This window comes from Onychostoma macrolepis, chromosome 09 (assembly GCF_012432095.1).
Source record: "Onychostoma macrolepis isolate SWU-2019 chromosome 09, ASM1243209v1, whole genome shotgun sequence".
Lineage (NCBI taxonomy): Eukaryota > Metazoa > Chordata > Actinopteri > Cypriniformes > Cyprinidae > Onychostoma > Onychostoma macrolepis.
In genome coordinates, this window is record NC_081163.1 from 20,311,845 (window position 1) to 20,338,939 (window position 27,095).

A 27,095-nucleotide genomic window follows, 5' to 3' on the forward strand; every position below is an offset into this window, starting at 1 on the left:
ATTCTCATATGTGGATGGCATGTTTGGAATATTAAAAATGGCTAGCAAATATTCATATTACATTATGTCATTCTTTAGTTGTCTAAAATGACTGTAGAGGGGAGCATAGGGGCAGCAGTAACCACAGTTGTTGCATTGCATTAACAACACCAATGAGTGACTCATATTCACCTGCATCAACCTTCAAAACTTTGAGAACCTCATTCAGTTGCACTCAAATGTCTAAATAAAACTGAATATTGCTCATCCCTACTGCACTCAAAGCTAAGAATAGATATGATCACAGTCAGAGTTCACAGCCAACAACTCTCTCGACATTATCACATATGCTGTTGTTATGAAAGACCAGTTCTAGTCTTTTATTCTTTTACTTTTGCTTTCACAGAGAATAGCTGGCATTCTGATATCCACATCATCAGCATTTCAAGTCCTTTTCCCCATTCATGACTTCTCATTCCATTAGGACATTTGTTTGGTTGGTTGATTGATATTTGGACCATTTTAAATTAACATCTGCTCTGTTCTTTGGACCTAGAGCGTTTATAATTCTTGCCAAGCTGGGGTGGAGAGGGCACAGGGCATTTTTTGTCAGTGCTTTTATGCCAAAGATGTTTGAAAGCATTCACATGCTGCAAATGATTCTCGCCTGAGAGAAAGAGATGAGACGAGACAGAGACAGACCTGTTTCTGAGCCCAGCGGCTTAAATGTGCAATGTGATGACCTGGCAGAGCAAGTAGGGCGAACAATAGACTGTCTTTGTCAAATTACCCGTCTCTCCTTTTTGCTTTTCAATGAGGCTAAGAGTGCACAAGCCTGCTGGATGTCCCTCAAGCTAAGCAACAGCATTATTCATATTTATTCTTTTGCATCATTTTGTGGTTTTAATGTCAGTGTTGCTGAGATTTTTAAGTCAACAGCAGGTCGCAGTGATGCAGTCCCATTAGAAACAAATAAATCACAAATGAGATATCGGATATTAAATCACAAATACCTATTTTAACGATCTAAGCGCATGGTATAAAGCGCACGGCGCAAGTGCACTCAGGGCGTGTCCGAATCCACTTTTGCTAGTTTAACAACGGGAAAACGGTCGGCGCGCCCCGGCGCATTGTCTAAACGAGTTGTCCCTATTCCCTTAATGAGTAATGGGTGTTTTTTGGGCGTAATGTGCAATAAACCAATCAGAGTCTCATCTCCCATTCCCTTTAAGAGCGAGTTGCGCTCGCGCTATGACAGATTCGCTATTTAAACGGCGGAATTTTAAGGCACACAGATTGAACTCGTCTCCAGAGAGCAAACGGATCTGCTCATGTGCGAGCAAATAGTTTGGCTAATTCTGATACACGCAATAACTATCCATTATGACATGTATGACATTTTTATATACACAATAATATTATTTTACACTGTAATCCTTTAATTTGTAATATTTGGCATGTTTGTGTGCTGCTGCACGTCCCTGTGTGTAATAAGCAAAGTGATCGCGCGTTGTGGACCCGCCCAGAGGCGCATTTTCTACTAACGCGCTCTTTAAATAAAAATAAATAAATATTGCGCCATTGACTTTAGACTTTAGACCAGGTTTGAGTTGGTCTATGGCGCAGTCTATTTTCAGTTCCTCAAAATACATCTCTTTTTTAGACTAGCACGGCCATGGACGCACAAATGGGAGCAAATGTATTTGCTATTTAAACAACGCAGCGCAGGACAGGAAAATGAGAACTGCTTGGGGCTGAAACTAGCAAAAACATTTGCGCCGCGCCTTGCGCCACATTGTGCCTGGTGTATGAAAGGGCCCATTGTCTTCTAGATAGAAAGGAGATTCGATGGAGTGGAAATGAACACTTTTTTTTAAGGATTAGTTTTATCCTCGTATTGTTTTTTGTTGTTGTTGTTGTTGTTTTTCCAAATCTGTATGACTTAACATTCTTCTGTAGAGACAAAAGAAGATTTTATGAAGAATGTTTCAGTGTTGTCCATTAATTTTAAGTCACTGAGGTTCAAAACAACACCGACTTTTATTGGATTGACAGAGAACCAAACTGGGGTTTCATTTTTGGGTCATGTTTCACACTTGAAGTCTCCTCCTTATCTGAGACAACGATCATAGTAATTTCAAACTTAGATGCAATTAAAAAGCTAAAATACCAAATGTTTTAATCAAAAGTCAGCAATTTCAATATGAACTCCTCCATTTTTATTTCTCCAAAGGAACTGTAGGAGAAAACTCTGAGACAGTTGATAGTTGAACATAACCAAGAACTCCTTTGACAACTGAGTTCTTAAAGAACAACCTCCAAGCAATGAAATCTTCCTCTGAGTAACTGTTCTCACGGTCCTGTCATTAAACTGGGAGTTATATTTCTTGGAGGGTGAGGTTAGGATCACTGTTTGACCAGACAGTGAAGGCATGCAACAATAAAACTTGATGCTGTTTAAGACAGGATTGGTATTTCACTACCCCGTCCCAGAACTGTCACTAACGCCTAGAGGGAGTATTTTTAAACTTTGGTGTGAGCTGTAGAGATTTAATATAGTCAGACCATATTTCCATTTGTTTCTTCAAAAAGAATCAAGTTGTCGGAGTGGTGATTTATCAGCAGCGCAGGCCGTCTTAGTCTTCCATGCCATTAGAAGAGTGTACATGGCCCATTTATCTATATTTTCATGGCCACATAATAACAGGATTTCAGAGAGCTGTTCTATTGCACAACCGCAGGTACCATATATGTGGTACATTCGTATATTAAATATACATTGTGGTGTCTATTTTTGCACCATTGGAGTTGAATAGAAACAGCAGCAATTGCTTTGTTTGGTTGCTGCTTTAGAGGATATTTGTCTTTTTCAAGGGAATTACTCAGGTGTCCTTGTTTTCCTCCACATGCATTGACTCAATGAAGAGCCTTTGAGTCTGTGTACTTTGCTTTAAATCATGAAAGCCACCCACATTCAGAGCACTTGCTAGCATGAGCTCGTTCTACATCGGTGAACAAACCCACACGCTTACTTTACACGTGGGAGGCATTGTGAAGCAATTTGACTTCAATGCAAACAAACACTTTTTTGTGTAGCCAAGTTAAACAGAAAATGGGGCAGAAAATTGGTTGGCAACTCAGCCGAGCTCTTCAGAATTAATGCAGGAGTTGAACAATCCAAGAACAGAGAATCTGAAAAATCTTCAGAAGGACTTCTTGCAAACTGACATATGAAAAGACTTCAAGACACCAAATATTGTGATATCATAATCATAAGTTATATTCATTATTTGTTTATAAGTGAGGTGAAGTGACATGTGGCCAAGTATGGTGTCCCATACTTGGAATTTATGCTCTGCAATTAACCCATCCAAGTGTGAACACACACACCTGGAGCAGTGGGCAGCCAATGCTGCAGCGCCCAGGGAGCAGTTGGGGGTTCGGAGCCTTGCTCAAGGCTCTCACCTGCCATGGTATTGAAAATGGAGAGAGCACTGGTTATTCACTCACCCCACCGACAATTCTTGCTGGACCTGAGACTCAAACCCACAACCTTTGGTTTATAAGTCTGACTCGCTAACCATTAGGCCACAACTTATTAATCAGCTATGTATATTTGTATATATGAAGAGTTCCAATGCAAAAGCCTCTAAAAGCCATCTTGGTCAAAACTGAGATAACGATACTGAGTGAATACTCTTCACACATAATATATGTTCATCAAGTACTTTCATTTCGAATGCACTAAATTCCAGCCTCAACCCATTCAGAAGTACCAGTACTTACATAGAAACCTATACATAGTAGCCAGAAAGAAATGCTAATTTTAAAGAAAAATGTCAGACATGCTGAGAGGCTTTTGCATCTAAACTCTTCATATGCAGATTCTTCTGCCCTTCTTAAAACCCAAGATGATCTACCAGGCATGAACTGGACATACAGAGTGCCTGGAATGTCCTGGATGGTTGGTGGACTTTAAACATACTTTATTTTCTAAATAGAAATAGCTATTTCAGATTTTTTTTAAAAGAAGTAGTTCATACAGCAGGCAATATTTAATTTTTCATGCATATGCGATGCAGTAGGGAATATTGGGATTATGTGCTGTGGGTGTGATGAGCCGCCACTGGTCCTGGGCTTTTCTTTAGTAAGTCCATTTCTACAGCTATCTTGCCCAACACACAACCTTAATCTGGGTTTATCTAGATTTTCCAGCCAGGCATTCAATGCTGTATCCATACAGTGATGTTTTACATTTGTTCACAACCTGAACAATGAAATTTGATTTCAGATTCAGGATAGGCAGACAGTCTTTAAACATATCAAAGTGAATGATTGACATTGGTCTTACCCAGGGGCGGACTTAACCAATAGGCGAGGTAAGCGGCCGCTTAGGGCCCCGGGGAATCAGGGGGCCCTGTCTGATATTTGTGAAACATACAGTATTTGGCAAATGCACCAGTATGTATTTGTGTTATGGAGAGCGTCAAATGTTCACTCACCACTCAAAATGGCGAGTTTTTGTGAGGTGCGGAGTTCTGCAAGCTTTCGAATCCTCTCATTATAACAACATGTAGATAAGATGTAAATAAGAGATTCATTGTGCAGAGAGCTTATTAACGTAACGTCATGAGATCACGATGAACTGAAGTGAGTGACAGCTTTTAGTGATTATAGACAGAGCGCTCTTTGCACGCATGCTACGCTGTTTTGACTGTCTCAGAACGGTTATATTCACCTCAGTAAAGAAATTATTGTGTTTTAAGTCAATTTTATTTGTCTTGATGGTTCAAAATGACTCTCTTGTGTGTTTTTCTAGGCGCGCCAGCGCGGACAATAAATGCAAATGAACTATAAGTTGGGGTGTAACCCCGGTGTCCTGGCCAAATTCCCTCCTCTGGCCCTTGTCAATCATGGCCTCCTAATAATCCTCATCCACTTGATTGGCTCTATCTCTCTCTCCTCTCCACCTGTAGCTGGTGTGTGGTGAGCGCACTGGCGCCGTTGTCCTGTGGCTGCCATCGCATCATCCAAGTGGATGCTGCACACTAGTGGTGGTTGAGGAGAGACACCCCACATGATTGTATATAATTGTATATAAATGCTTCATTCATTCATTCATTCATATAAACTAAAAACTCACGCAAGAATGCAATGACTGGAGATTTTCGCTTAATAGATTACATTTTCAATTTGTTTCTCGGCAAACCCTATTTTATGCCTTAAGAACACTTGGAATATGGAACGAGTTGCATGGGATAATTTTTGACATTTTAATCCTCTTTGGAAAACGATTGAAGAAGTTTACAATTCATTAAATGGACAAGTGCAAGCATTTTTTTTTTTGGCTGGATCTGTAGTCATAATTAGAATCTGGTTTACTAATTATAGTAGAACCAACTTGATCTGAACTGAACTGAAACCTTTTCCTACAGAGGATGCAGTATATACAGTATGTGTTATGTAATGAGGTCTCTTGTTATCAAAGCACAGCATCCTACTCAAATGTTTCACTTCGATAGGCAAACAATACCTTTCTCTTTAGTTTCTTTTAGTCTTTTAAAAGCAACCTGAATAAAACACTGAATAACATAGCAGTGCATTCACTCTAGACAATACTGACGCAATAAATGGATCCGGGGAAACTCTTTCATGTGCACCGGCCGAGAGTCCAGTCATTAATAATATGCTTTGATATCATCACATACTAAGACCCCTTGTGAAAGGCCAGACACCTATACCCTCTTATTAGTGGTCCGGTGAAGACAATCTAGGACACTAGTCCGTCTCTAAAAATAATTTACCTCCACCTTGCAAATGGAAAAGTTCACTGCTCATCATTTCAGCTTCCCGATCTCATTATTGAAAGAGCTTCACAGGGTGACACTGGCATGCTGGGATATGATTTTGCTACCACTTAGAAATGAGTGAATATCCTGCTGTCAGACATGGATTTAGACAAAAACAATTTAAAATAAATGGAAACTCATAAAAGTTTGTGCTGATGAAAGCAGCTAATGAGCACTAGAAGAAGTCTTAGAAGATTTGTGACTGCAGTTTGAATGTGATCAGAATCATTTAAAAAAATGGAAATGTGATGGCATATTTGATGCCTTTTGTGTGAAAATGGGCTAGAGAATATTACTGCTGGCTTTGTCTTATGTTTTATTTTCTGAGTTTAAAAAGCATTTTGCACTGCACCCATAAAGGCCAGCTATTAACCTTATTTTACATGACAGGGACTATATCTTCTAGCTCCATAAGATATGTTTAGTTGTTTCTATATGTGTAATTTTTGTGTGTGTAAATTTATATTTATATTTTAGCCATGACTATATTCTAACCCAAGGTCAATGAAAAAAAAAGTGGATGTGGCAACATTGTATCACTTTCGAAGTGAAATGTGAAATAAGTGCCACTAAAAGCAAGTTCTGTTTTATCCTAAACAGATGAATGTGAATCTGTCAGTGTTTTATGTTGCATGAAATGCAGCAGTTTGAAAATAAAATATCCAGGGATTGGTACTTAAATGTTATTTTTTGGAAATAATGTACTACCTAAATTAAACCCTACATTAAACCTAATTGATAGTGATAACTATAAGGCTAATATGAGAGAAAAACATTTGCAACCATGCCATTTCAGCTTGCTTCTACAAGTTTTCAGTTGATATACCGTATTTATTTGTGAGTCGTTACCTAAGCACTCAGTATCACAAATGCAATGCTGTATCAGGTGAGCCACCGAGCAAGTTTACTGTCAGAAAAGCCATAAATGTAGAGCTGGTTATGCGATGCGAAAAAATGTACTGTATATGAATGTATATGTTTCAGAATCATGCACTATGATGAAAGTATTTTGAGGTCATTACAGAATTGTGCAAGAAACTGTGCAAAAAGTCTTTATTAATCATTCTGCAAAAATGCATATAAAGGCGTGTTTTTTCAATAAGCCTAGGTTGCTATATTCACACAGCCTCTTTAACCTTATTGCCTAATGATTTCACTTTCATTTGTCTTGGAACATTTTTAGAGTTTCTTCTCTTGTGGTACAGTATAAATGCCCCCAGCCACCCCTCTTAATCCTTTTATAAACCCACAAAATAAAACCAGAGCCGTTTTCCATCATTCTCAGAAGCAATACTCAACCTCCTTTGAACACTGTAATTGTTTCATAGTTAAAGCCCTGGGCCAGATACCCAACTAAAGGCATCTGGGTGGCACCTGAAAGCAGAGTTTTGGGCCTGTTGGCCCAGTTTCAACATCCAACAAACTTTTTTAAGCAACAGCCTATATAAAAGCTATTGGAGCTGGAATCACCACGTCTGCTGGCACCAGACTTTTACCTCCCCTTTCACCCATGGGTTTAGGATACACATTGTAATTACAGAGCTGCAAATGAAACCCGTATTGCTATTTTGTACTTTTAAGTCATTGCTGCAGTGAATAAGGTGCACAATCAGCCCGAGGTTATCTAGAGTTATCAAAAAGGCCAAAACAATGGTTCAGCCAGTATAGAGTCTAGGGCTGGGTTATTGGTTTGTTTAAACAATGTCAAATGGGGGACTGTTCTGTAAAATCGTTTGAAAATCAGTTTGACAATGCTAGTTGTGTTGAAATTAAACTCTTAACCTTTTAAAGAAATTAGTTATTTATCTGACCCTATCCTCTTAATAATTTTTTAATAATAAAAGAATGAATTAGAATGTTAAAGTGGTTTGTAATGTGCGTGAGTGTCTACTTACGGTTTAGTGAAAAGTGTTGTATTGTCCTTTACATATTTCCTGTGCTCTCTCATTCCTTTGTGATAACAGCTTCTCAAATTGGTGCATTACTTACAGTAACACTTTGAGTGTAACTGAAAATAACTCCCTCGTGATGACTATTAGCGGCTCCAGAGATGGATGACGGGTTTGTCTCATTAGCGAGGAGTCTGTGAATATTCCTCATGTCATTCTGTTTACCCTTTCATCTAACAGAGAGGAATGTCCTTTCAAATATGACTCCAAATGCATGTATTTGAGGTTATTATTCCCCTCCCTCTCCATCAAGGTGATTAGACAACATTTTTAATTGCCTGTTATTAAAGTGATAAATAGCTGATGCATCAACTAGTGATCCATTAATCTCTGGGAAATGTGCAGTCAGTATTAAATGGTACTTCACAGTGCAGCTAAAGGGAATCCTGCTATCGGCATGTATTGAATGGCATCTTGTGATATAGGATAAGATTTATTCAATACTCTGCACTTCATACGCAATCGATAACGCATATGAGGCCAGGGACAGCACATCTGAAATGCTTTATTGATTCCACATACATATTATATAAGCGTTGAATGTTGCCCAAGAGAGATGAATTTCCCTGATATAGCACCAATAAATCAGCTCATTGTTTACTCTGAAAAAAATGATAGTTGTGTAAATGTTATGACCATTCATATACCATTCATCTTCATGTCACAACAGCCTGTTTTTAAGTCTTGCCAATACTTTATGATTCTCAGCAGCCAGATAAATGTGAATATTGAGGCATATGCAAGTCTGTGACTTAACCTTAAATCTCCCAGTAGAACTTTCATATTTATGAATTATAGTCGGATTTAAGGATTTACAATTTTTCACAAAAACTTTGCTTCTGGTGTCCAAACAATTTGCATTCAAAGCACAGCGACATCCATTATCTGAGGAAAAGCATATGGATTGCTTATAGGGTCATCGGATTTTTAGAATTAATATATGAAAAATTGAATGCATAATTTAATATCTGACCATTTAAATTAAAGAATAAGAATCTGAGATCACTTAAATAATGTAATTCCTCATAGTCCTTCATTTGCCAGTCACTAATGTGTTCCTTTACAGTTAAGCTCTGTAAAGATTCCTGAAGGCTGTGATTTTAAGACATACAGTAGTAGGTGGACAGGAAAGAAATTATGATTATTGAAAGTACTGTCATGTCTGAATTGAGTCTAAGCTGAAATGAAAGCGGAGTTAATGATTTTTAAAAAGTTTTACTGTTGTGGTTAACCTGACTTTCATGAATAAGCTTGCCCTGTATTGTTGAGACCCTTATTACAAAACTAATGACAGTGATTTGAGTTTCCTTTGTGTCTTTTCTTTTCAAATGGAGTTAGGTGGGTTACTGATTTAGGTTCACTAGCATAATGCTTTAAAATTTGCATTGTAAAATAGTGGCACATAAGTGCGTTGGTGATGCAGGCAGTTATTTACAAGAATTTCTTATTCATCTTTGACATTACAAGATTAAGCTAAGGGTAAAAAGAGCATAATACATGAATCCATGAACATTCTTCTTGCAACAAAATACAGAGACATCAAAATCATGTGCCATAAACATCAAACTAGTTTAGTAAATAGACTGATCGATGCTGTAATTTAACAGCTAAACTTCTGGTGACTCATGACCATGTCAACCTTTGTTACGGTTTGTTCACCTGACAGCATGTGATGTGCTACAAAGCAAACCCCTAATGAGGGGAAATGTATACGGAATAAAAGAGTCAAGGGCAAATGGCTTTATTATAACTGCAACAGAAATCAGATGCTTTGAAATTCAGCTGACATTAGAAATGTCTACTGTCTCTGTGCCACTGTCCAGTTCGCCACAGGCTTTTAAACCACTCACTGTGGGTACAGAGCTCCAGGGATACACATATATAGCTTTAAAAAAGCAATTAGCAGAATCATGTGAATGAAAACATCCTTTTAGTGCTAATACATACATTCTCCGCTACAGAAAGAAAATATTTTCCCTTGACATGACCTTATGATGAGAGCCCATGAAATGAGAGACACCAAATAAATGCAGTGATTCTTTCTGGTTCAGTGCTTCTAATAGTATCTGATAGCCACTGCTGGTACAAAAGTTCCAGAACCTGATGAGCTACCTGACTGTCTATTGCCTGCAGCATATACTGTAGATGCCTGATCTCTTAGGCAGAGTTACCCAATTGTGGGTTTTTGTGATAACGCTGAACCGAACACTTCTGACTTTTAAGCAAATAAAAGGTTAAATGTAATGCATGTAGCACATTGTCGCTAATGACATTCTATTCTGTCTGATTTCTCAAAAAACAGAGGATGTTAAATAGTACTTTGCAGTCTTTAGCCCAATTCACACTGCACTGACAGACGGCGAGTTGGTTTTGTCAGATCAGTGTGTTACCTCTGTTGGCGTCTGTTGCTGTTGGTCTGCACTATGTACACGACACATTTTGTCCAATAGTCAATTTTTATTTTAATTTAAGATTTTTATTGATTTCATTCAATACTGAGAAGTATCAATTTATCACATCTCTCCAAACTTTGGATATTTGTTTTTGTAGCAATGCATAGTGGGATTGACTTGTCTATGAAAGATACATTCACTTTAGATACTGAACAAAGCATTTAAATCTTGTACAGCTTTTTGAGTGTCTTACAATATCCAATGGTGATGTTCATTTTGGGCATCACTGATATTGTAAATATTATTGGCATGTTCGTGGTTGTAGCCCTCTTCTTTTCTTATTCTTCTTTCTTAAATCAACAAAAGAATACTAATCATGACTGACTGAATGAGTGTCATCATTTGGCACAAAGCACATTTATGTGGTTGATGGGTGACACAAAATGATTGTTCAATGTCCAAGGTTCACATGATGGTAAAGGTTTGTCAAACTCGTGGGAATAACAGTGTCCTCCCTTTAGTTTGGTGTGTGTCCATCCAAGGTGAAACTTATCCGTCATCATGATAATGACTTGCATCCAGATTGGAGATCTGTTTTACTGACAGAATGCTGGCATGACAAAACATTTAGTTGAAAACTACCTCAAAGAAATAGTGTTGAACGTTTTTGTCTGTATAAATGACTGGTATGTTGTCTGTGTGCAGACAACACAGTGACAGCGTTCATTATAAGTGTTTGGATATACAAGCACTCGATGAGAAACAAGTCTTTCTTAGTGTTTGCAGTCTGTGAAATGCCTCCTTCTCTACTGTTCAGTGTGGAGGTACTTGGTTAGTTTATCGTAGACGATTATACGATTCCCTCGCTGCGTTTACTCCTCCACACCACTAGAGCAGTCATGAGTAGCGTCACCAGAATGGGCACCACAATAAAAGGACCCAAGATCCGATTGGGTGGATCATGAAGCAGCCGTCCAGACATTGAGCAGTCATGGAAGTAGTGCCTGTGCACCCGGATGAAGAATTCGTCCACCATTCGGTTGGGCCAGAAACAGTTCATCTTCAGAGCCACCAGGAATGTGCAGTTGGTTAGTTCTCCATAGGACCTTTAGGAGAGCAAACGAGAGTAATGTCAGCAGTTTGCATAAGATGGTGTTAAACATTTTTAAAGTTGAACTCCTGTTTTCAAAGGAGTCAGGATAACGAGAAAGTGCTTTAAATGCGAAGTGTGTGTTTTTTCTTTTTGATATTGACATATTTTCTTCTGGCCTGTGGGAGGTAGGAGATGTTCAGAGTCAGGAAAGCTGCTTTATTTCTCAAAGAGTGCAAACAGTGTGGAACTTTCAAAACATTGCTCTTTTAGAGTGGTTCAACATGCCAATTTTTAAACTTACTGCAACGGCCACTACATGGGACAAACTGAGCTTTTTGCAACTGCAAAACAATTAAATGATTCACTGTTTCTGAATCACTGGTCAAAACAGTGGAAATGCAACAAAAACTCCTTTACAAACCAATTGCCAATGTTTTCTTGAAAGTGTAATTGATTCAATTCTATCTATCATTAAATATTAATGTTGTAATATTATGCGATACCATTAAACATTAGGCATTTGTGTAATATGCTAATTTTTAGGTTTTGTTTTGTGTGATTGGCTAATCTGGCCAATAAGAGACTGCTATGCCTCCTTTTATTATTATACAGTTGTACAACAGTCTACATTATAAAACTGATCCAATATCAGGTAAAAATAAATAAATAAATAAACATATAGGCACTAGTTGATGGGTTCACTAAGATTGCTCCCCAGTGGCAAACCATTGAACTTTTGGCAACACTGTTGGCAACACTGGTTTAAATCAAAATAATTCAAAGGTATCAAAGCTTCATAAAGCAATGTTTTGAAACACTCATCACTAATGACCATTACTGAAACAATTTGCCGTTATTTTCTTATTATATTTTCAGTTTGCCATTATCACTGAAAGGACACCATTTATTGGTAGCAATGTTTTATTGCAGTACAAAAGACATTCAAATAAAAGTCATCTGGTTGATATTGTTTCATGCTTGTCTTTATTTGCACATGTGGCACTGATATTTGGACTGGCTTTTTAATAATTAGTGTTTCGTACCGCAATTCATTTTCGAAGAAACCCTCTCATCTCTGCAGACAAAACCTGTCTGAAAGCCTCATTTTTTGCAACATCATTTGGTGCCACCAGTTATGTAGAATTTACACAATTCATGTCAATTTTATGTGCTGAAATATAAAAGCATAATGAAATAAGCATTTCAATAACTATAAGATTTCAAGACTATAATTTAGAAACCATGAAAAAACTAAACAAAGCATCATGTTGTGGAGTTCACATGTGCTAACTATTTACTTAGGTTCACTTGAATCTCTCTTGTGCTGTTCCTAATCATCCATAAAATGCACGTCTGAATATCTGTGTAAGAGCGTGCTTGATAACTGCCTTTATTAAGCTGAAATAATTCTCTCAGTGACCCTTAAGGAGCCTTGCTGGAATGAGATCGCCCCAATAATGATGGTGATGAAGATGATGTCCTCTCCAGTGAAAGAGCTCAAGGAGAGACTGCTGTGCAGATGAGCTCTTAATAGGCCCCTGTGTGAGTGTTAGACCCCGATCCCCCTCCCATGGGCCATCTATTTATAAGCCTAGTCAGCCTAGCGTGGGATGCCTGGCATAACCAGCGCAGACTTTTAATCAAGAGTTTTCTTCCGGGCCTGTTTTGGGGGCTGGAGCAGACCGCATGCCCCCTCCCCTCACATTTCACCCCGAGGGATAAAGATGGCTCTCAGGATGGCAGCTCAAACACTCAGGCAGAGCAAAAAGCACGTCTCATCTTCCCAAAGAGGCATGTGTGACACATATGAGTGTCTAGGTCACTCTTGTGTGCACAGCCAGGCTGTAGAGGCTAAGGGTGCTTGGTAAAGGAAATGGGAATGATTCAAAGAAGTCAGCGGAGAATGACTGGAACTACAGAAAATTCAAAACAGGGGTTTAAAGGATTGACTTGAAAACTGAAATTTAAGCACTGAGCTGTACTATGTATATTTCCATTTTTATATTTCTTATTTTTATGCCCATGTACAGCACTTTCATACTGATCATAATGTGTGTATATATATATATATATATATATATATGTATATATATATATATATATACAGACAATTATATGTGATCACTATATATATGAAGAGTTCATTTGCAAAAACTTATTGTGACTCATTTCAATCAAACTGCAGTTGGATTGTTATGTGGATTATAAAACATAATAACACAATAAAAACATGATAAAAAAAAAAAAAAAAACATGATTTTTGAAAATTTAATGCTGATAAAATAAAATTGAATTAATAAAATTCCATAATAACTAGCACAATCTAACATAAGCAGCGCAAATTTCCGCCTGCTTTAAGACATGCTTTTTTGGGGTGTTAAATAATGGCGCAAAGTAATTTGACGAGCGCAAACGTTAGTAAATCGCATTGCGCAATTCATTTTAACACTCTCCTCCCATAAATTTTGCATCTGAAAGGGAAACTCCTACAAATGCATATTCAGTAAGGTCAGGCACAAAAATAACTGTTCACACCATTTCAGCGCTAATTCTTCACTGCGTATCTTTAGTAAATCCTGAAAGTACTATTTTAACGCCAAAAGACGGTTTGCGCTGGTGCAAGCTTTTAGTAAATATGGCCGTATATATCTTTTTTGTTATATCAATGCTTGTATTGGTGTGCCTGCGTACCAGCTGTAGAGACAGTTGTGGTACACATTCAGTAATGGTGGTGGGAGTGAGTCCGTTTTACTGGAATTAAAGTTCAGGAGAAGCTCCAGGTTGTGTTAAAGCAAGTCTGTTAATGGACTGACCCTCAGCTCACACCCCTGACTGGCTCTGTCTGCCTGTGTATTTATAGCATTCACAATAAAGACTAAAATAGACAAAGAACCATCCAACTGTATCTCCACAATGGACAGTTAAATAGCATGCTAATAATGGAAAATAGCACAGTGTTTATTTGTATTGGTGTTTGCTAAGCTTTATTATTACTGTTCATTCTTTAGATTAAACAAACCTCTAAATGTATTCAACTTTGGCACGTAAAATTTCACTGTTATTGGTACTGAGACAGTTAAAGCACAACACATACAGAAATATAAGAATACACAGGCATGTATAATGTATGTGGCCTCATTTAAAGCCACACAGGAGCACATTTGTAAAGGGCGAAAGATGGATCCATACAAACGGCATAAATGGCAAAGTCCCATAGTGACATTTCATAAGGCCACTAAAGAGGTCGTCACCATGAACATGAGCAAATCAGAAGTCTAATAATATCATATCCTCTCCAGGCGGATTGCAGTGTATGTTATAAAGATATGCACATAAGGTTGTGGTATCCATCTCTACATAAGTCATCACGTTTTCTTTACTCTGTAATTGCTTTAAACACTATTGTAAAGCTATTATGAATTCATGTAACTTGAAAGTAATTTCGGTACAGCTGCCTAATTCATTAAGAGCACATCAAACCAGGATGAGACATGCTCAACTCGTGGAAAATGAGCTTTTGGTTTCTGCTCTGCTGAGGAGACAAACGAGCATTTCATCAAGTTTCTGTGTTTATATATCCAAATGCACAGAGTGATGAAGAGGAGATGTCAAATGTATCATCACCAGCTTGAACAGAAACAGCTGTGGCAATATTCAGCCTTTAGCATCAGTTTGAGAGGAAGAAATTTAGTGAATGAGTTAAATTTGGATGTTTAATCATAAGGAGCCCTGGGAGCTTCGTTTTTGCCTTGTCAAAACCTATTATCATGCAATTAGCAAGTGAATACAGATAAGATGAAGCAGTTCTGGTTAAAATGCACTCACTGCAGATGTGAGACAACACATGATGGCTTTGTACTGAGGCCATCAATTACTCTCATGTCGCTCCAAACCCATGTGACTTTCTTGTGTGACCTGAATGACTTTAATAGAACTACTAGTGGCAAAATTGTTGGTTGAGGGGGAGTAGCACCACAAGAGGGACAGTCACACATTGCGTAAACATGAATATAAACCATTTTTACACAATATATATTTAAATGTTTATTTTTAATGGATTTTTGTAGCTTAAGGATCTGAATATAAGAACACAATTAAATTAGTAAAAAGTTTATCTATTGGCAAGAAAGCTTTTCTTTCAAATAATTTCTCATATTTAGGAAATCTTTGGCAGCACTGTAATGATCAAATGGGAAATAAAATGCTCAAATGTCTGTTCTTGAGAAAATGTCTTGTTTTTCACATGGAGAAACTAATCTGATATAAAACTTGGTAACACTATTTTATAGTGTCCCTGTTACGCTGTTACATAATAGTTACATAGTAATAACAGTAAATTATGCATAATTATATGCAACTAACCCTATAGTAGGTACATAGTGTTAATATTACTTAGTTCCTAAATATATAATTACTCTGTAACTAGGATATGTTAAAATAAGTGGTAAAATCAGGTAAAATCCTTTACCGGTTACTTTTAGATGAAACCTACGCTCCCTTTCTCCCTCCCATCTTTCCTCTGTAGTATCCTCCTCTCTTCCTTCACCTACCCATTTCTCATCTCTGGATGTGAATACAGCTACTGACACTGTATGCTCTACTTTAACCTCTTGTCTAGACGACATTTGTCCTCTCTCCTCCAGGCCAGAACGGGCTGCCCCTTCTAACCCCTGGTTATCCGATGTTCTTCGTGAGCATCGGACCAAACTCAGGAGTGGCAGAGAGAAAATGGCGCAAATCAAACGATCCATCGGACCTGAGTAGGTATCAGTCTTTGCTCTCATCTTTCTCTGCTGAAGTCCACACTGCCAAATTCTCACATTTCCACAACAAGATCAACAGCGATCCAGACACGCGTAATCTCTTCAGAACATTTAATTCTCTCCTCTGTCCCCCTCCACCACCTCCCACCACTTCTATAACAGCTGATGACTGTACCACTTTTTTCACAGACAAAACTAGATCGATCAGTAGTCAGTTCTCAGCTCCACACACACAGGACCTCCAACCAACCACATCCACTGCTAATACTCCCATCTTCTTCTTCTGTCCCCTCACTGAGGCGGAAGTATCCAAACTTCTCCTCTCCAGCCATCCTACAACATGTCCTCTAGACCCAATCCCCTCACACCTTCTCCAAGCAATCTCTCCTACACTCTTTCCGGCACTCACACACATCATCAACACATCCCTCCTCACAGGCATCTTCCCCACTACGTTCAAGCAGGCTCGGGTAACCCCACTGCTCAAAAAACCTACATTAAACACTTCTCTGATAGAAAACTACAGACCTGTCTCTCTCCTTCCATTCATAGCGAAAACACTCGAACGAGTTGTTTTCAACCAGGTATCATTGTTTCTTTCACAGAACAACAAACTGGATGCTAAACAGTCAGGTGTCAGGAGTGGCCATTCAACCGAGACTGCGCTACTCTCGGTCACTGAAGCCCTGCGAATTGAAAAAGTCGATTCCAAATCATCAGTCCTCATTCTGCTGGCTCTATCTGCCGCTTTTGACACTGTCAATCATCAGATCCTCCTGTCCACCCTCTCATCACTGGGCATCACTGGGATTCCACTTTGCTGGTTTTAATCCTATCTCACTGGTAGGTCTTTCAAGGTGGCCTGGGGAGGAGAGGTATCCAAAGCACATCGACTGGTCACTGGGGTTCCTCAGGGATCGGTTCTTGGACCCCTCCTCTTTTCCACATACACTACATCACTGGGTACCATCATACAGGCACATGGCTTCTCCTACCATTGCTACGCTGATGACACACCGCTCTATCTCTCTTTTCAACCAGATGATCCAACGGTAGCTGCACGGATCTCAGGCTGCCTGGCGGACATCTCAGCATGGATGAAAGAACATCACCTACAGCTCAACCTGGCAAAGACTGAGCTTCTTGTCTTCCCTGCCACTCCGACTCTACAGCATGATTTCACCATCCAGCTAGGTACTTCTACAATTACCCCATCAACTACGATCAGAAATTTTGGTGTAATCTTTGATGACCAGCTGACCTTCAAAAGAGCACATTGCAAAGACTGCTCGATCTTGCAGGTCTGCACTACACAACATCAGAAAGATCAGGCCCTTTCTGACAGAGCATGCTGCACAACTTCTTGTCCAGGCCCTTGTCTTTTCTAGGGTGGACTACTGCAATGCTCTTCTGGCTGGACTTCCATCAAACACAATCAAACCTCTGCAAATGATTCAGAATGCAGCAGCACGACTGGTCTTCAACGAGCCCAAAAGAGCCCATGTTACACCTCTCTTTATCTCCCTGCACTGGTTACCGGTTGCAGCTCGCATCAAGTTCAAGTCATTGATGCTTGTATATAGAACAACCACAGGCTCAGCACCCACCTACTTCCACTCACTATTACGAATCTACATCCCCTCCAGAAGTCTGAGATCTGCTAGTGAGCGACGCCTCGTGGTACCATCACAGAGAGGCTCAAAATCACTCTCCAGAACATTCTCGTTCACCATTCCTGGCTGGTGGAATGATCTTCCCGGCCCTATCCGGAATGCTGGATCCCTGTGAATCTTCAAGCAACATCTGAAAACTCATCTCTTTCGACACTACTTGACTTCATCCTAAACTTACAAAAAAAAAAAACTTTATCTTTCTCTTTATTTATTCCTTCCCTTGCTAGTTTGTACTTATTTGAACAATGCTTGAGACTTGGTGGCACTTCCTCTGTCTGATTGCCTCTTCAAGAGGAATCACTTTATGTATTCCCCAGTTGTAAGTCGCTTTGGATAAAAGCGTCTGCAAAATGACTAAATGTAAATGTAAGTGTAACCATACTGAGTTTAATGTGAAACTCAGGAAGTCTTTGAGTCTATAAAGGGTGACTGCTGGTGCTTTTCTCCATTGACCATGTGGTGGGAAAGTCTCTCCGGAGCTTTCAGTCTTGTAAGACAGTAGATTGAATTTCAAAATGGTTTAACGCCACTAAATATAACTAGTCAGGGACAAACATCAACACACAGAGCCCATGACTACAGCACACTGTCACTGCTCAGGCTGTGGGATGTGAGGGTTTCCTGCCACTATAACCAATCACAGAACAGAGATCACAGCAGTGGTTTCATGTTGGCGTTTCATGATCAATCATTGCTTTCGGTAACAGCCTCTTTGCAAAGTCTGCAGTACATTGTTACCTCATGCTCAAATAATACACTGCACAAATAACTGTCATAGTAGTTTTGTCTAGTAAACAAAAAAAGTTTTTTTATATATATATTTAATTAAATAAATTAGGTAAGTGTAGTATTTAAAAATGCCAGAGGGGCAGAACAATAAACTTGGAGGGAGAACAATGGGGAGTGTTCTTACCCCATTACTAATTTTTAAATTTTATTTGTATTTATTTACACTAAACACATTTTAGTAGACTTAAATGGATAGTCCACCCCAAAATGAAAATGTTGTCCTAATTTATTCACACTCATTCCAAACACAAAAGTCTGGAACATATTTTTGAAGAATGTTGCAAACCAAACATATTCCGTTCCCACTGACTTCCACTGTGTTGACAAATAATTAAATGGAAGTAAATGGGAAACAGAACAGTTTGGTTACCAACATTTTCCAAAAATATCTTTTGTATTCCACAGAAGAAAGAATATATACAGGGTTGAACATGAGTGCGAGTAAATAATGACAATTTTAATTTTGTGAAAACTATTCACATCATTTTGTTTAGAGTCAATCAATCTTTACATATTTGTACCAGAAAGCAATAAAATGATTATATATATATTATCCCCCCAACACACACACACACACACACACACACACACACACAAAAACAGCAGTTCCTTGCAGAACGTCCTTTAAAACATGTCGAGCATGTGTATCTACTGCCGTTACGAAAGCCGTTGATCTCAGTTCCCTGGATACTAAAGGGGATGTGAATTGTTGAAACATACTCTAAGGTGTCACCCTCTCTTTGGCTCTTTTTCTCTCTCTCTCAAAGTCATTAAGTGTCATCAAGGCTGACAGAGGGGTTAAATGCTTTCAAGTGTGGTCACATTCCACAGAGCTACTGGAAACTATCCCACAAGCACCTGGACTATTATGTGAATTGTGCATGCTCGGGGGAACAGATGGACCTCTGGATCAGAACCTAAAGCCTGCGACTGCATGGAGAGCAGCAGCAGGAATCTGGCTTCAAAACAAGTTAAGCTTTATCGACAGTATGGAGCATTCTGGAGGGTTTGCTGGAATTTCACAGTGGGATAGTGAGACCTGAATATTCAGTTCCCACAAAGGTACCAAAAATATTTTTATACAGTTGGGTAACACATTTTTGTGTTAAATCTCGGGGGTAGAATGAAGCTATATAGCGGTACTTCCATATAAAATTCCTAACACTTCCAAATGCAGACATTGCAGGAAGTTTTATGTTTCTCCGTACCACTGCACTCCAGGACAGTTTGTGAACCAGCAATTCTACATTTCAGTTGCCATCGCCAAAACAGTCACTCTGCTTTCTCTTCTCGCCATTAGTTTCTTTCTCACTTTTCAAGTGATCATATGAGCTGCCTGTCCTCATCAGGGACAGGGCTACAGGTCACAGAGGGCCAAAAGAGTCAGAACTGCTCAAACACCAGATGGTGTACATGGAAATGATGGGTACAATGAGTGAGGACGCCTGAGCTGGAGTTACTGGACCTCAGATGTATTACTGGCTTCAAGAGGATAACATTCGTCATGGAATAGATTGCAGGAGAGGCCAAGGGGGAAAAGCCCTAATATTTTCTGTCCTGAAAACATGGCCCTTCTGTGTCACAGCTTTATCCACTATAAGTTTCTGGAAGCATTCCTCTTAGTTTTTAATCAGGCTTTTTATTTGTTCAATTAAACTCAGTATGTTGTAAAATGATATAGAAGTTTAAATTAGCAGCTATAACATAATTCAGTTCAAACATCAACAAAGAACATTTATTAGCAGACTATAATTACACTTTTTGAACATTAATATGGTTTGACATTTGGTGTCTAATTTCGAGTGTAACCCCTGAGTTTCACAAATCCAGATAACACACATCAAAACCTCATAAAATGGCAATGAAGCCTATATTAAATCTGATTACATACAGCAGGCAAATTTGAAAGATTCAGACCAGACATGTGCTGGTCAAAATTAGTTCAAGTTCATGAAGTAATGCTTTCTAAATACCTTTTAGCTGTTTAGGAGAACACAAACTGTCATGTAACCATTAGCAGATTATCCCAGCCCTGAAGCACAAAGTCATTCCTTTCTTTGCTAACTAGATACCGACAGCAACAAAGATCACTAAGGTTTTCATTTAGCTACTTGTTTTCTGTTGTTAGAAATGAAGATATAAATATATTGCTGTCATAATTCCCAAATCTCATTTGTACATGCGTATATTTAAACTTGAAGTGTCAAGACAAGTCTTTAATGTACTTTTTTGTGTATTTTTAGATGTACTTACTGTATACTGTCATTGTATGGGTACAAAAAATCTGCAAAACATCTGTGGTATGCCACGGAAGAAGGAAAATTATTTTTGGAACAAAATGAGGGTATGAATTTTCATTTTTTTGGTGAACTATTCTACTAAAACCACAACAAGATCTCAGTTAATGTCTCCACTTTTTCTCCACTTTTTTTTTTTTGAACACTGATTTAATGTTCAGACTTTATTAAACCTGCTGAGATCTGTTTTGTGCTTGTTAAATCAGTAGCAAAACACTTCATGGTAAGGTTTTAACTAGAGATGCACCGATCGACCAACTAGGGACCGGAATTAGCCGGTTTTCCACATGATCGACCCAGTCAGTTTAGACAATATTGACTATTTTTGCTCACTTTTGCTGACGAAAATAGTTCCAATCAAAGCCACAGCAGAACTGTTTTGTGTCTCCGAGCAACACAGCGGTGTTTTGTTACTGTATGAATCCACGTTTTTGAACGAATCAAGTGAGAAAATGATTCAGTAACCCATTCATAAAGACAGTAGTCATTTGCCTCGTTTCTGAATGAATCATCTGTTTGAACGAATCTATTGAATGAAGGACTAAATGACTCACTCATTCAAGTGGTCATTTGACGCCACCTACTGGTTTGATTTCATATTTAAAACTATCATTGCATTTTTCCCAACATTTCTTATTTGTATGTTTAAAAATATAATATATAATATATAAAAATTAGGGGTGTCAACGTTAACGCGTTAACGCATGCGATTAATCAAAAATTTTTAACGCATTAATATTTTTTTAGCGCAAATTAATCGTTTGATAAGGTTTGACCCCAACTTCTTCCCGTCATCGCAGCGCGGAAGGTTATCTATCATTGTGTGACGAGTGTACAGCAAACCAGTGTTGCCAGAGTAGCGGCACAAGTGGGATATTTTGAAAATACAGTTGTGGCAAAAATTACAGAGCCGTGGGTTGCGGTTTTTTGGGCTACTTTTATAATGTACCGTGGCCGCCCAAAGTGTATATTGACAAATAAAAATTAAAATAGATCCTTTTACTAATGTGTATTATACTTGGAATGTATACCTGGTAACTTAAGAACTGAGAGGCAGTTGTAACATCACAAACGTGAGTTTCAGCCAGAGCATACATGTTAAGGCTTTTACCAGTGATGGGAATAACGGCGTTATAAATAAACGCCGTTACTAACGGCGCTCAAACGAATTACTGTTTCCCCCATTACAATGCCGTTACCGTTACTGACAATAAAATGTGGCGTTACTATATTATATTATTAGAATTACATTTTTCAGTTAATCTGAATGGATGCTCAGTGTAGCTGTATTTGACGTACCATAAACTCTAGTGAGGCGGCGCACAGCTCGCCGTCGCTTTCTCTCACATACACCCGCGCAAAGAAAGATACAGAGCAAGAGAGTCTTTCATAACATGCAGAATTGACGCGCTACATGTAAACGATATTCTTTGTTGTATTTTCCTGTCAAAATAATGGAGTTCCTTTGAAATTCTTCAGCTTTTTTCAGGGTTCTCTGGTAGTGGGCGGAGCTAATGCGCAAATGACAATCTCATTGGCTGGCGCAGGCGCTCACCTATTATCATCACTGTTTTGATTTCAGCAAATCAATTCGAGCGAACGCAGACAACGTGATTAATATTCCTCATTAATCCTTAGTGCGTTTTATATTGATGACAAATATGCATTCATACTTGGTTATTATAATTACTAAAGTTCTATCATCGTATAATATTAAATTATCATATTATATTATAATGCTTGACTGACTGATACAAAGTGTCAGTAGATAAATAGTGTAGATTAATGTACAATGTTTTATAATAATAATTTATTCTTTTTAGTGTCCATTTCATTAATTTAACATATTTAATATTGGGGGCATCCAAAGTTATTTGACATTTGAACATTTTAAAAAAAGTAATGCAATAGTTACTTTCCCTGGTAATTAGTTACTTTTATAATGATGTAACTCAATTACTAACTCAGTTACTATTTGTGAGAAGTAACTAGTAACTATAACTAATTACTTTTTTAAAGTAACGTGCCCAACACTGGCTTTTACACAGCAGAAATAAACACGACGACAGCCACTATAGATTATATAAGATAATAAACACACGATTACGATAGGATATTTGTATTAGATTTTCTGGAGATGAATGTGTACATCTGAAATGCTAATTTGTGCAGCGATATAAAAGGCTATAAATAGCATATTTTAACAACAGTAAACGACCAAATTCCACATGTGATCATAAAAGGAAGTTATTACAAACACTCGATGGTGGTTTAAAGTGAGTTCTGAGTAAAAGTGTACTATTAATCTCATAAATAGTCTTATGTAGCATGATGCTAATATTAGCTCTAATGCACCTGCAGAACAGGTCCAATTCTTCTTTATAATGCATTTTGTCATAATGCTTCATGTAAGGTCGCAAGAAAATGTTTTGTTGTATTTATTTAGAAATACTTTTGATAATAGTTGGGTAAATGTATACTGGGATTGAAGCGATGTGGCTTGGTAAACGTTTTATTGCTAGTTTAAAGGCTGATAATGGCTGAATAAAAACAAAAGAATAATGCTAAAATAATAATAAGGATTATGTCTCAAACCTGGCGGAAGTGTGAAAGGTTCTGTTTCATTAAACTAGCTTGTCATGCATTTCTTTTTCAACACATTTACAGGTAAATCCTAGTATTTTAAATTTGCGATTAATCATGATTAATCACAGTCCATGACTTGATTAATACCTTGATTAATACCTCCATGACTTGAATGGTAACACCTCTAGTTTCTTATTATTCTAACTGAATTAATTAAAAACAGTGTAAGAATTTGATGTGAAAGATTACATTTAATATGGTTAGTGAAAAATGACAATTTAATAAATGACATCTGTTTTGTTAAATAGTACAGCAACCCCTTTTCAGTTCATTGTTATTTCTACCTTTTTTCTAGTCAGAGAGCACTTTATTTTGAGAGTTGTTTAAGTGAGAGAACATCTGTTACTTTGTCCAGATTGGGGGAATTGTAATGTTTAATAATTTTTTATTATGTAAACAATTTTTTTTTGTATTAAAAAAGTATAGATTTTTGTTTGTATATGCTGTCAATTATAGTTTTTAGAAAGAAAATCACAATCGGCAAAAATCGGTATCGGCAGGTCACACTTACAAAAAAAAAAGATCGGAAATCGGAATCGGTCAAGAAAATTGCAATTGGTGCATCTCTAGTTTTAACATCTGTTCTTTAATCAGATTTTTTCAGAGGAGTGGAAATTATGTTTTAGACAAACTCCTGCCCATAATCACAGCTCTGCCATGTTAATTTAAATATATTTTACAAGTACTTTTCACCTCTAGGCTGTGCTTTAAGAGCTTAATGAGCACACCAGCACTCACAGGAATGACCCTTAGAAGGCCAAAAGGGTTAGTCTGTAGATTGCCAGGTCTCTCCATCAGTTTAATGCTCCATTGCCCAGGTGAGACAATTTGCTGAAGTGCAAGTGTGCTAGCCTCCTCGGATCGTTTGTATACAACCTTAATTACCTGCAGTCGACTGCCCTCAGTGCTCGACAAGTCTTACCTCACCACTTCTGAGGCTCATTGGAGGCCACATGCTGTTCTGCTGTGTTGTTCAGACCCCATCTCAGACCTGTGGCTGTCTCTAAACGGTGCTTTGTGCATAATTGAGCAATGGAGCTGGATGACCTCATGGAGGGAGCAGAGGGGCCATACATACTTTAATGAGTGCTGTTTCACGGGTGCGCAGAGCACTTGAACCTGCTTCCAGATCTGAGAACACCATGAGATCCCTAGACCTATGAAATCCCAACCTTTGAGCAAAACTGCTCTCCTCAAGGGCTGACAAATTGAGCCTGGAGTCTAAAGAATTGTGACAAATTGAGCCTGGAGTCTAAAGAATTGAATAATGGTAGTAATATTGTTCACTTTCTGTCATAACAGATGTATGGCATGCATTTTTCTATTGATTTAAAGCAGTGTGGCATCAATCATTATTGATGTACTCTATATATTAAATAAAGCCAGCTATCTGTGCTTGTTATTGAGGTTTAATCGCATCCTGATCCTTTAGAAATGAAGACAGAAAAACATTGTTAGCCAGGATGTTAAGGCTTTGATTTTGTTTGGTGGGCTGAAGCACTTATGATGTAAAAAAGCATGAAATAAAATACCAGAGATCAAGGTCATCACTGTTTATTACTACCAACCATTATACACAGTTAGCACAATCTATGACTCACTGTCTAAAGGGAATCGGCTTTTAATATAGTTGACATATTCAGTCAAGCAGGAGAGATGAATAATCATTTTGTGTCATAAATGACGGCTCAGTTTAACAACACCCGCAGGAATCAGTCGTCCTCCTGAACACAATCCTTTTTGTTTGCAACCTTAGGGCAACATTCTGAGATTTTGATCTGACTAACAACAAACGCACCAGCAATTTTGTTAATGAACACAGAGACCATTTTGCTCAGATAATCATTCCAGCTGAGTAGATCATAATTCTGGTTTACAGTGAAGCACTTACAATGGAAGTGAATGTAAAGTTAAAATATTCAATAGATAAACAATATGTTAACCCGATTTTTGTGTGAAAAATGGTTTATAATCTTTTCCCTGTGAAGCTGCATCTAATTTTACAACTACGTTGCCTTGACAATGAATGCTTTAAACACTAAAATAATACACACATTTTAACAAAGTAATTAATGTAAATGCTTTTATGAAATTATTAAGCTTCAAAGTTCTTGTGCTTTTAAATTCTTCAGTAATTGGCCCTCATTCACTTCCATTATAAGTGCCTCACAATAATATAAAGAAAAAAAGAAAAGTTATGTAAATCATATCATTTAATCACTTCCCTGTCGTTCCAACCCTGTATGACTTTCTTCTTTGAAGCACAAAAGATATTTGGAAGAACTTTGGTAACTAAAAAGTTTTGATTATTATTGACCTCCATTGTATAGACAAAAAAATATATATTTTATGTTCTATAGAAGAAATTGGAACAACATGAGGGTTGGTAAAGGATAGAAACGGGATGGAAATGTTTTCAATTTTGGGTGAACTATTACTCTAAGCACCATAAAACACAGTCAGCATTTTGCACCTTGGCACGAGCTACAATAGAAACAAGTTGGGCCACATGGGACAAAAAGTGCCTGGAGTGTTGATGACAGGGACTTGCAGACCTTGCTGGCCCTGTTCCGACAGCTTAGACATCCAGTGTCACTTTTCTCGACTGTATCTTTCTCGAATGTTGCACTGGAGCGCAACGGCTTCAGTCTAACGTCAGAGTGGCAGAGTTTTTAGGGTCAGTTGTCAAGGGCACAAAAGTAAAGACAAGACAGTTCTTCTTGTTAACCTGAAAATATGAAAGTTCTTCCATATCATGTGTTTTCTGGGGCACCACGAATAACCTCCTCCATTATGTCACAGAGACAGCTGGGCATATTGAGGCATTCCCAGGAACGGTGTATGCCTGGAGCTGTGCCACATGGCACACTAAATCCCTCTGAAGTATGTGATAATATGGGAACCCCTGTCATCTCTCTTACTGAGAAAACTCTGCTCTTCACTGACCTTGTCATGAAGTGTTCAAATAAACACGCTGTCGTGTCAGCTGCAAGGTAGGATTGCACTGAACAAAAGTTGTTGAATGAGTGCTGAACCAACGTGTGTGATGTGAAATGTGCAGGGGAAGTTAGGGCTCAGTCATTTTTTGTGTTTGTAAGAGGTCTTTTATGCTCAAAAAATTGAAAATCAGAATCAAAAATGACCATGATATAATAAAGCCTAGAAGTGGCATGTTTATCACTCACTCAACTGTGTCCTCCCAGCTACACCACTGGCGTTGATCGAGAACCTCCATGTCCAGCTTGAACTTGACCAGGCAGAACTCCTCAATGGCATTTCCATAGTGACTGCTGCACGCTGTCGCCAGCACAGACAGATTCACTGCAAGAGACAAAGAACTGGGGATGAGGAAGGAAAAACATTGAAATTATACTTTTATACCCTGTAGATCACTGTGTTAGTACTGTGTGTGAAAAATGTAGTTACATAAATTATGTAGATCAATGTAAAGAAATATCACAAATGAGAACAGTTTTCCCTAGAAACCAAAATTCTCTCCAGATCAAATTATCTGCACTATGTAATTGTAGAGCTCTTACACTCTTACTGTATGTCAACAATTGTCTCGTGTCTATTTCTAGGAGTTTTCCTATAAATTATGTATTATATGGGTTTTTTTTTTCTTTTCTTCTTTTGCATTTGCTTTTGCTTTATGTGAAGTGGG

The 27,095-nt window shown here is 38.1% G+C and overlaps 1 protein-coding gene across 1 annotated transcript in view; it reads right to left on the bottom strand.

The window, feature by feature from the left end:
• Positions 1-9,494: 9,494 nt before the first annotated feature.
• ramp1 (receptor activity modifying protein 1) overlaps positions 9,495-27,095 on the bottom strand; it is a 31,437-nt gene continuing 13,836 nt past the window's right edge. The window contains exons 2-3 of the mRNA XM_058788269.1: positions 26,617-26,752; positions 9,495-11,276 (exon numbers count right to left, since the gene is read on the bottom strand). Of these exons, the coding sequence (XP_058644252.1) occupies positions 11,021-11,276; positions 26,617-26,752 (392 nt within the window). The 3' untranslated portion in view covers positions 9,495-11,020. The remainder of the gene's footprint in view (positions 11,277-26,616; positions 26,753-27,095) is intronic.